General features: G+C 42.2%; 1 protein-coding gene and 1 pseudogene across 1 annotated transcript in view; one reads left to right on the plus strand and one right to left on the minus strand.

Annotated features, from left to right (window-relative positions):
• The window catches only part of LOC145410992 (lysosome membrane protein 2-like), a 183480-nt gene that overhangs the window by 110824 nt on the left and 60340 nt on the right, over positions 1-12316 (minus strand). The window contains exon 4 of the mRNA XM_080281051.1: positions 7951-8092. Within this exon, the coding sequence (XP_080137177.1) occupies positions 7951-8092 (142 nt within the window). The remainder of the gene's footprint in view (positions 1-7950; positions 8093-12316) is intronic.
• Positions 3573-3691, plus strand: LOC145411091 (5S ribosomal RNA; annotated as a pseudogene).

Consider the following 12316-nt stretch of genomic DNA (forward strand, 5'->3'; position numbering starts at 1 on the left):
TTAGCCACGCCAGACGTATTGGCGCCACCTCTTGCTGCCTCGCTACCACTCTCTCTCACTGTTTTTTGCGCCCTTGTCCATGTGCTCAACTATCTTCCTTTTCATTTCATTATTATACTGCCGTTTCTTCACTCCAACACGATACTCTCTTTTAGCCTTGGCCTTTCCTCCCGACTTTGAATGTCCCGGCCACTTTTTATCACCACCACTGCCTCCCGGCCCTCCCCCCACACCACCAGGCCCTTTCCCCACACTACCAGGTATAGTAGAGGCCATTGAACCGTGAGAATCCAACACAATGGAGCTAGCACGCTCGTACTCAATGGCGGGAATGGGTGGACAGGGTGTTGACATGACGTCATTCAAGATGGCGGTGGGTTGCGGGCGGGCGGTGCAGGAAATTCAAAGTTCAAAATATTGTCCCAGACCCAAAATTTGTGCGTGAAAATCGATTTTTTTCAAGCGAAAGTGGAAGTTAGGGAATATTTGGTGCAAGCCGTGAAAGTGGATTCCGCAAATCCTGCTGTAGCGAAAGTTGGTGCACTACTGTATGCAAAGAAATTCTGCAACAAGAATAATCCTCTCCCACTTCTCTGCTTCTATATGTTTGCCTCTACATACTGCACACTCCATATCTGCCCCATTTTGCAGCCTACCTCTAATACCTTTAAATCTCATATTCACCCCGTTACCACAAACACTGCACAAAATGGTATTACTTCCCATACCCTTGTGGCAAAGTGCACATGGCCTCACTCCTGCTTTGACAGTACTAACATCTGCCTTTGATACCATCACTTTTGTTTTATCATTGTCTACTCTCATGCCCTTGAACCCCATTCATTCCATCTCTCCATTTCTAAATCTCTCCTCTGCTACTCTCATTCTCCATGAGCAACACCAAGTCATCAGCATAGAACACCCCCCATGGGAGTTTAGTTCTGAAGCCACACAAGAGCTTCAAGCACCAGTATAAACAATAAGGGGCTTAAAAATGACACCTGATGCACACCAATGTTCGTTGAAAATTCACTCAAACCTCCATGCTCTCTCACCTTGGGGTAGTACCCTTGTACACTGTCGTAAATACTGTAACCAACCATTCCTCACTCCAAAGCTTTCTCGTTGGCCACTTTATCACCTCGCTGGGCACTGTCAAAAGTCTTCTCCATATCAACAATAAAAAAGTATAACTCACACTTCCTTCCTATATATTTTCCTCTGAAGCTGCCAGATAGTGAATAACTGAATAATACTGTACATAAGTGGTCCCTTTGCCTGGCATCAACACAAACTGTATCTCATCAACATTCACTATTTCCCTTATTAACCCCTACACTGCGGGCATGTTTACCGATGTTTTGCGTGTGCCGCGGAGTTATTCGGGCTCCGACAGACTCTCAAAAAATATTTGCCAAAAATCAGTTATTAGTCCTAGAATATTAAAATTACATATGCTTATGGCACATACCTTCATCTTTCTCCTGGAATGTTTGTTGAGCCTTTGTCAGTTACTGTAGGACTTGTGGAGACCTCTGAAGTTGGGTAACGAAGTCTCCACTATACACTTCCCGACAACCCATAATATGATTACCACAGCCAGATATTAACACTATAAACACTACTCTATGATTTTCAAGTAGTTTGGGATCCATACTCCAAAAAAAAACCCACTGTGAAAGCAATGAAAATTACGAGCGCGTCTGACCGTCGCACTGGCACTAGTTCGCTCTTGGTACTCTGTCACTTATTATTCATAAAACCCCTCACACTTTATATTTCAATTACTATATAACACTTATATACAGTATATCTACAGTCTTTATCCATAAGTTTCCTTCAGTAGTATTAGTTTATTGTCACTATAGGGAATCAATTTCTTTCAGTAAAATACGTAGCATTCACTTTCTCGTCCTGTATACTAGCATTGAGAGTGAATGTCACTTTCATCTTCACTCTCATAACTCATAGTATTCAGACATGCTAGAGTGAAACTTTCACTTTCATTACTCCTAGGGCATATACTCGTATATACTCATTTACATTTCTATTTACGTTCTCTATTTTATTTACGTTATTTACATTTCTATTTTATTTACACTGTGTTATGCACTGTCACTTGAAGTAACTTATAAAACTATTTTCCATTGTTCACGTATATTTACATTCATTACTTTCACTTGCTGTTTACACATTATTTACAATTCCACTTGCACTGTTTAAATCAATAGAAAGATCGTAGTCACTCTTTTATCAATTGTCAGCCCTTTACCTCTTTCCACACGAGGTTTAGTAGGGGGTAAAGATCACAGGGCCCTTTGCATGGGGGTGAAAAAGTCCCTGAAGTCAGCAAGAAGAAACATACGTATCTCCACTTCGGAAGATGAGAGTAAACTGATAAGGGAGGGCCGGGTGGAGGCCTACTTAGGGGATATTCAGTGCTACCAATGTTAGCTCTTGAAACAGCTATGTATAGCACTGAAATGATTGGCAGGAAATCTAGACAATACATTATAAATTAGGTAGTTCCAGGTGAATGTAAATATCACTTAGGCCTCTCCCTTCCCTCCTTACATGCATATTTTTTCCGAAAATAGATTATACGGCATATTTCAAGGGGAAAAAACAGCGAAAATTAGCGAACGAGTGCACGTGAGGTGTTGTCAGGTGATAATTAGCCAATTCCAGGTGTATGGCACTCTCACTTACCTTATTTCTTTCTTGTATATATTATTTGGTATAAGAATAGGACATAGGGCTTATTTCAATGGATGAAATCAGTGAAAAATTCCAGGGAAGATTTACTTAGCGTAGCACGGCCGGGCAGGCGAGAGGATAGGGTAATGGAGGGGGGTAGGGAGGGGAGTCAAGAACGGGGAGAAATGGCTAAATTGTCAACAATGGATGGGAGTACAGATGAGATTAGGAGTGCTGGACATTGGCAGTACTGATAGATGATACAAGTCCCCACTTGGAAGCCCGGGTGAATTAAAAAAACACAGAATCACAAAAGCGACGCCCCGCGGTATGATCCCTTGCTCCCAAGCGTCACGAAAGTGACGCCCCGCGGTTAAGGGGTTAAGCCTTCCAGGACTCTCTCCATAACATTCATTATCTGGTCCAAAATCTTTATGCCTCTATAACTTCCCTATTCCAGGGCATCATCTTTGTCCTTATTCACAATTACAATTACGCTCTTCAACCAGTCATCCGAAAAAACACACTCGTATATTACAGTCTATCTAAGGTATCTATAGCAAGACACCATAATCCAATCCACTTGCTGACACATAGGGGAACACGTATGGGTTGGTTATATGGTAACCACCCAGCATTGTAAATGGTTTCCTGGCTTTCAGGAAACCATCTGGCTTGTCACTCAATGTAAAGCCACCTGAAAAGAAGAGTTATAAAATGCGACAAGATGGGGGAAATAGGAAGAGAGAGGGCAGATACAGAAAATGAGTAATAAAGGTAAAGGAAGATGTAGGCAACACTACAGTAAGTGAGTGGATTATGGTTGCCACCACTTACCACCAGTATCTCCCTAGTACAACAGAATTTATCAAATCAATAACTAAAATACCACGTTGAGTACACCGCTTCCCGTCCGATCAGCGAAGTTAAGCAACGTTGGGTCTGGTTAGTACTTGGATGGGTGACTGCCTGGGAACACTAGGTGCTGTTGGCATCCCTATGTGTGAAGTGGGGTTTGTGGAGGATTAGTGCCCCTCCCTGTAAAACAATTAACTCTAAGCCCTTGGCCACCACGTTTGGGATACATGGCGTCTGGCAATGAATGAATGAATGAATAACTAAAGTCACTCCTATATCTCCTGTGGCCTTCAACATTTCAGCTGTCAAACCAGACAAATCATCTTCCCTAAATGCATTTTGTCAATTGCCTTCTCCACTGTACCAATATCAACCAAATGCCAAGGGCAAAATATCAGGGAATCAAATTGTGGTTTATCAAAGGAAGATTTTATTGGAATTTAATATAAGGTATAACATCCACTCACTCAATGTAGTGTTGCTCTTGGGTGCCTGCCCATTCTTCTCATCCTTCTTTCCACCCTTACTCTTCTGTCTTTCTCTCCTTCATTCCTTCCTCTTCCTTCTGTCTACTGGTGACTCTACACTAAGTGACAAGCCATTTTTTTTTTTTTTTTTTTTGTGAGGAAGAAGGAACCAAAGGCCAGAGCCCACAAACTGTACCTTCCAAGAAAAACAAAAACAATACAAAAGGGAGCCAAATTCAAAATCCATTCATTTCGAGATGCCCGGACACACTGCATTTGAAAGACTGGAGATCATAGGACGTAGGAAATACAGACAGAGGGAGACAGTTCCAGAGTTGACCTGTTGCATAAATGGAGGACTGGGAGTAATGGTTAACTTGTGCATTAGAGAGCGAGACAGAAAAGGGATGAGAGTTTGTTGCTAGATGGGTCGTAGGGGTGGAGGGATGCAAGCAGACAGTTCAGAGGAGCAGTGACCACTGAAGTGGCGACAGAAAAGAGATAAGGATGCAACAGAGCGGCGAAGAGACAGAGGTTGAAGGAAGCCACTAAGAGGAGGAGAGTTGATGAGACAAAAAGCCTTTGACTCCACCCTATTGAGAAGAGCTGTATGTGGGAAGCCTCCCCACACATGAGAGTTGTGCTCTAAACAGGGGCGAATGAAACCCGTGCATAAAGTCAACAACTGTGCAGGGATAACGAAGGTATGGAGTCAACTTAGAACACCTAATCTCTTGGAACAGATTTTACAAGAGATGAAATATAATCTTTCCAAGATAAGTCCCACATGAATGAAACCCCAAGCATGTTCAAGGATGATGCAGGATAGAGCAGGATATTATTAAACATTAGTGGGTACTCCTGTGGAAGATTGTGTCAGGTTAATAGGTGTAAAAACCGAGTTTTTGATGCATTAAAAACAAGATTATACTGACGATCAGAAAGAAGGTTGTGATAGGAAAGATGCTTTAAAATTTTTCTATTAAGAATTGACTCGAAAACTTTTGAGACACAGGATGTTAAAGTGATTGGACGATAGTTAGAGGGTTGGGAAGGGTCACCCTTCTTTGGGACTGGCTGAATGAGAGCAAACTTCCAGCAAGAAGGAAAGGTACAAGTCGATGGAAAAATGCGAAAGAGTTTACCTAGGCAGCGTGTAAGCACTGAAACACATTTCTTGAGGACAACAGGAGGGACTCCATTAGGCCCATATGCCTTGTTAGTATTGAGGCCAGTGATGTCAGAAAATACATCAGCTGAAGAAATTTTAATGTCAGCCATGATGAAGTCTGAGGGGGGAAGTGATGGAGGAACAGCACTGGAATCATCTAAGGTGGAACTGGAGGAGAAAGTCTGGGGAAGAGATCTACTTTATCTGTACAAGAAATAGCTACAGAGCCATCAGAACAGAAAACAAGAGGGAATGATGATGAGATAATGTTGTTGGAAAGGTTTTTGGCAAGGTTCCAGAAGGAGCTGGAAGAATTCGAGTTAGAGAGGTGAGAGCATTTAGCATGGATGAAATTAATTTTAGCAGAGCGCAGAGCAGACTTAGCACAATTCTGGGCAGAAATATAAACAAGATGTGATACCAAGGTGGGTTGGCTCTGGTACCTTTTATAGGCCCTCCCCTTGTTGCAGACAGCATTAGAACAAGCGTGATTAAACCAAGGTTTTCTTGCATTAGCCAAAGGATATAAGAAGGGAATGTATGCTTCCATGACCAAGAGAATAACCTCCATAACGCACAAAGCACACTCAGAAGTCTTCCGGCCATGGAAGCAATAATCATTCCATGGAAAATCAAAGAAGTACTGCATGAGGACCCCCCAGTCTGCAGCTCCAAAGTGCCACAGATGACGTTTCTTTGGAGGATCCACAGGCCGTACCGGAGTGACAGAACAGGTTAAGGTAATAAGGTTTCCTGTACACCCACTGCAAATTGACTCAGGACCTACACACAGAATTGCTATAGCAGAGTTGTCTGTCTTTGCTTTGTGTTTCCACCTCAACCAAGTGAATTTTGGGGGCAAGAAGTAACTGGCAACTCCTCTGGTGTTGGCGCGAGGTTGTGAAACACTCAGCACGTCAGAGCTTGCCCAGAAGCGAGAGTGGGAGTATATGTTCCCGCTGCTCCGAGCTTGCACCTCCCTCTTTTTTCATATGCATTACTATTTGTCCTGTTATTTTCCTATAGTCGAGTTGTCATGCCTGGAAAGTACTGCTCAAGGGATGAGAGGGTCCGTATCATTGCATGAAGGCAGGATAAGGTCTCTATCAACATGATTTGTGAATGTACTGGACGTGCAAAGTCGACCGTCATGAAGATTCTTGCTGCAGCACGCAGCATGCCACCTGATGTCGTACCAGAGCACAAGCATGGCGATGGAATGAAGAGGACGACTTCCAGAGGTACAAATACAATTCTGATGTGGGAAGTAATCAAGAATCCTCGACTGACAGCAACAGAATTGAAGAGAATGCATCCCCAGCTGTTACAAGACTTCTCAATTCGAACTACCCAACACTGCTTGCAGAAGGAGCTGGGTTTGCCAAGCCACACCACAGGCAAGAAACCGCTTCTCACTTCTCACTGACCTCATGAAGAAGCAGCGTATTCATTTTGCCAAGAAGTATGCACACTGGACATCGGATGAGTGGAGAAAAGTTATGTTTTCCGATGAAAGCACATTTCAAGTGTTCCAGGTGAGTTCAGCCAAGAAACGTCGCCCTGCCTCCCGTAGTCGATATTACCCTGCTTACACAGTGCCGACTGTTAAGCACCCACAATCAGTAATGGTATCGAGGTATTTCTCAGGTGAAATGGGAAAGGGAGGACTCTGTTCTTCCTAAGAACTTGATGATGAATGGTGGCTGGTACATTCAAGTTCTGAAAGATCATTTGTTAAACTTTTTTGTTATTCATGGGTGCAACTTTTTCATGCATGATTCAGCTCCATGTCACAAGTCAGGAAAGGTGACAAAATGACTTCAGGATAATCGGATTGAGGTCCTCAACTGGCCCAGCAACAGTCCAGATCTAAATCCAACAGAAAACTGCTGGGCAAAGATGAAGAAAATCATGGCAGAGAAGAAGACACCCAATCTGGATAACCTCAAGACCGAATTGTTAAATGTTTGGTGTGAAGAAATGTTCTTAGATTACTTTAGAGATCTAAGTGATTCCATGCCAAAACGCATCCAACTGGTCCTGAAAAACAAAGGAAACATGATTTCATATTAATGAATGGCATTTCATGAACAAACACTGTGATATAGTACGACTTCTGTGTTTTTTAATACCTTGTGGGGGGAGGTCCCAAGTCAATTTGCAGCAGCTGTAGATCAGGAAACCATTTACTAAGCTGGGTGGTAACCATATAACCAAATTATGGTGCCTGGTGGTTTAGTGGGCAATTAAGGCGCTCCAATTGGATTAAACCACTGCAGGTTTATATCCATCGTGTGGTTGGGGTTTATTGCACACGTGGTGCCACTCAGGGATGAGTGAGGTTGGTCACTCTCATCTTGAATGTCATGGCCAACTTGCCTAGCCCCAGGTTCCTATGCTCCTCATGGGGCAACACTGGATTAGATGATGAGCGAATGAAAAATGGAACCAGTTCTAATATTCTTCCAGAAGCCACGACAAGGCACAAGAACATCTTTGATGGTGCCAGTATGCAGTACCTGATTAGATAAGATCCCCCTGTCCCGAAAAAGAATAGAGTAGGAACTCAATACCAAAGCTGGTCGTATGACCTGCACACAATTTCATCTGCTGACGTGTGAGGAAACCACAGGCTTCTAGACCTAATATTAAGAATCCCAAAACACACAGGCAAAGTGTTTTACTCTTGAAATCAAAAGCATAAAAATTTAATCAGTTAATAAATAAAAATAACCTGAAAAATAATAAATCACTCACCATCATTGGTAAATTCAGTGTAGTTATCAGGTCATCTTCAGGTCCCACTGAACTCTCTCTCTCGAAAAAGTAATGTTTTTGAGTTTCATAGGTAACAGTACCATTGTCATGGAAAGAAATATTCACCTTTTCCCAGTGTTCTCTGAAATATACCAAAAACATACTTTAGCATTTTAGCTGTTATAAGAGCTAAAGTAATATTACCTATTGTTCTGTAAAGTATTCATCAACACCTAAAAAAGCCAGATATAATGTACCCAATATGAACCAACTTATCAACTTTATGTTGGAAAATAAATTTATATTATACAATCACAAACTGATCAGCATTATCATCGTCCCAACCTTCTTTGACCACCCAAGGATGGGGTTAGGTAGATCAAACAAACACAAAAAACCTGACAGGAGAACTGATCAAATATATGACTAATTATAGAGGGCTAGAATCTCATTCACTCACCTCTGCAGCCCCTGGCATCCTGACTTCATAGACATAACTTACCACATTAATGTGCTTCACATTACTTATCAGCTAGAGTCAATATGATAACTATCACATCACTGGGTAAAAACAGGGGTGCCAAATCCATCTTCCACTTCTCAAAAAAATAAAAAAAATCTTCCAACCAGCTCAATTTCTTTACAGTTCTCTAGCTACACCAACCTCCACACCTTGCTTTCTCACACAATTTATCATATCTATCCACTGTCTCAACCTGCTTTCATATTCACTATTAAGAACTTTTTTACCACCCTGTTTTCACCCATTCTATGTGACCATCAAAGCAATATCCCTTCATCTCAGGTGTCCACAGGCTTCATTATTCCTTATCTTCCATAAATCACATTATTCTTATTCTACCCACTCTCTGCACTTCATGTACATTCCTCATTAACTTCACTTCTACTGCTCTTACTCCTGACTTGTCACTTTCATGCCATGCCAATATCTGAGTCTCAGAGACTTTTACTGGAAAACCTAAATAATGTTGAATGGAACAATATGATACTTAAGGTGGCAAATCAGATGAAGAGGGACAATAGGGATATCACAGGTGAGCAATGTGTGAAGAATGATGAAGGAAAGGTTTTGGTGAAACAGTAAGGATATTAAAGCATTATAACTATTTGGTGAATAAGGAGTCTGACTGGAACAGAAAGGTTTGAAGTCAGTGGATCCAGTGTTTAGTCCTTGGTCTTTGACTGACACTGCCACTGTGAGCAAGGCAACTGGCAGGATGTTGTTGAGGAAGGTGGCAGGTAAGTCTGGGTTCATTGCTGAAATGCCGAAGGCCTCGGGAGGTAAAGAAGTGGGGCATATTACTACTTTGAGATGTAGGGCTGAGGACCATGACTGTAAGTGTGTACAAAAAGAATGGTGATGTCCTGGAAAGAGGAAATTATAGAGGCATAAAACTTTTGGACCAGATAATGAAGGTAATGGAGAGAGTTCTGGTAAGTATGACTGAAGAATGAGTGAATACTGATGAGATGCAGTTTGGATTTAAGCCAGGCAAATGGGACCACTTGATGCCATATTCATTGTTTGACAGCTTCAGAAAAAATATATATACAGTAAAGAAAAGGGATATACGAGTGGCTGGCTAGAGTGGGTATGGCTATGTATGTGAGTGCTCGCACCCAGGAGATAGTGAATGGAGATTTGAGTAATGAGTTTTCCATGAACGTTGGTATGCTACAGGGGTCAGTCTTGAGCCCCTTACTGTTTATCATGGTGCCTGAAATCCTCTCACATGACTTTACAAACGGACTCCCATGGGAGATATTATATGCCAATGATTTGGTGTTGATTGCAGAGAATGAAAGGGAGGCAGAGGAAAGATTCAGGATGAGGAGAGATGGTACGGGGCACAAGGGCTTGAGAGTAAATGCAGATAAAACAAAAGTGATGGTAACTAAGGCTGGTGCCGGTACCACAGGTGGTTTGCCACAAGGGCTTTGGAAGTACCGGTAATTCCATCTTGTGCAGAATTTGTGATAAGTGGGTGCTTGGAAGACATAGTGGTATTAGAGGTAGACTGCAAAATAATGGTGATTTCGTGTGTGCATTGTGTCAGGAGGAGAATGTGGAGATTGTCGGGCACAAAAGGACTGATCTTGCTGGTGAGTCTCTCGAGTGTGTGGAAGAGATTTGTTCATTATGAATTATGTTATATGCTGGAGGTAGGGCTGGAGCTAGCTCTGTGGCTACAATGAAGAGTGGCTGGAAGAAGGTCAGGCAGCTGTTGCCTCTCCTCACATTGAGAAGGCTCTCCCTCTATGCACAGGGATCTTTGTATGCAGCATGTGTTAGAAGTGTAATGCTGTATGACAGTGAGACCTGGGCTGAAAAGGATGTGGATATTTCTAGGCTCAAACATACAGAAATAACAATGATCAGGTGGATATGCAGTGTGTCCTTGAATGCGAGGCTGGGGGGGGGGGAGGGGGCTAGGTTTATGATGGAAGAGTCGAGAGGAGGGATAGGACTGGAGTGTTATGGTGTTGTGATGAGGAGGGGTAGACTGAGATGGTTTGAACATGTGGAGAAGATGGGGGATGACAACTAGGTGCAGAAAGTGACAAGTATGAACGTTGAGGTAGGGCTGCAAGAGGCAGACCGAAAAAGACCTGGGATGAGGTCATGGTGTGACCTAAGGGATAAGGGATTGAATTGGGAAGCTGCCACAAGCTGAGCGGCATGGACAGCCACCATTAGGTGACTAAGGCTGATGCATCCAAACAAACAAGAGCCTTCATAAGTGAAATGAAACAATTTTGCTAATGTGGGCACTAAAACTTGTTCATGCAATCCTCTCACAGTTCCCACACTCAGACCTCTGCTACATACCAAGGCCTTCACAATACCAGTTCCCTCCAAGGGGTACAGTACTTTCCATCATATGCACATCTGCACTGTCAAACCTCAATTCTCTGGACTGCTTCAAATCAGAAATTCATACATCTATACACTTATGAAAGATTAGGATTTATCAAGAAGACACATACGAACCATAAGGAATAGTCATCCATCCATCCATTCATCATCCAATCCTACGCTGCCCCACGAGAAGCGTAGGAGCCCGGGGCTAGGCAAGTTGGTTCTGACATTTACGATGAGTGACCAGCCTCACCTCATCCTTGAGTGGCGTTACGTGAACAATAAACCCCAACCACCCTTTGGATATAAACCTACACAGGCTCAATCCGACTGGAGCACCTTAATTACCTACTAAACCACTAGGCACCAAAATTTGGTTTTATGGTTACCACCCAGCATAGTAAATGGTTTCCTGGTGTACAGGAAACCATTTGGTTTGTCACTTAGTGTAGAGTTCCCCATAGGCAGAAGGAAGAGGAAAGAACGAAGGAAAGAAAGACAGAAAAGGAAGGAAGGAAGAGAGGAACGGACAGACACCCAGAGCAGCAGCACATCAAGTGAGTGGATGGTGAGCACCCCCACCTACCACAGAATAAATAAATTATATCTACCTATCTACATACACATACTGATCCCTTGAATGTCATGCACCTGATCAAAGCATTTTCATTTAACACTGCATGAAAATCTGCAATCCTATCATTATCCACACTTTTCAGCTCAAAAACATTGTTATCGTGCACCAGAGCTGGTTTCTGCTAACAATGATGGTGCAGTGTCTATGGTTTCTGGTGGGTCTGGGGGATTAAAAGATGAGGTCACACTCAAAGAGTTAATCCCGGGTGATGGAGACCACTAACTCTCACCCCCTAACCTCAAAACCCCTTACCTCATGCAAATCTCAGATCTCTAAATGGTAAATGTTTCTTCCTTTTTATCCTATTTTCATCACTTTCTATTGACTTAGTTTTGACTTTGTGTGCTTCTGATACTTACCATAACAGTATGTATGTATTTAGTGGGACTGTATCGTTGTAAAAGAGGAAATCTCAGCATACTCTTGTTTTGCCTGGTACCAAGTAGTATAAACCCACTAGTTCTGTGCTTTTGTCTCTAAAATTAGCAAGGATAAAATAAATACGATGTACAATTCAGCCTCACTTCTATAGTTTCATGTAAAAGTTATTTTATAGTATTGAGTATTACTGATAAATGAACAACTTCCCCTTAGTTTCCTCTGATTCACTAAAAAAATGTTCTGAATAAGAAAGTAGTACAGTAGATGCTCAATTTAACGAACACTAATGTAGCAGAAGCCTGAGATAAAGGAATTATTTTTTCCGATATCTGTGCCCATATAACGGAAAATATCCATTAAAATGAGCATAATTCCGCTAAGGAAACTCCGTAAATAATAATGCATTTCTGGGGGTATTAATTATGGGTTCAGACTGCTGTGTGTAGTATTGAGAGTTAGCACAGAGT

The sequence above is a fragment of the Coenobita brevimanus genome, chromosome 87 (genome assembly GCF_032717465.1).
Source record: "Coenobita brevimanus isolate Jiangsu-jjx chromosome 87, ASM3271746v2, whole genome shotgun sequence".
NCBI lineage: Eukaryota > Metazoa > Arthropoda > Malacostraca > Decapoda > Coenobitidae > Coenobita > Coenobita brevimanus.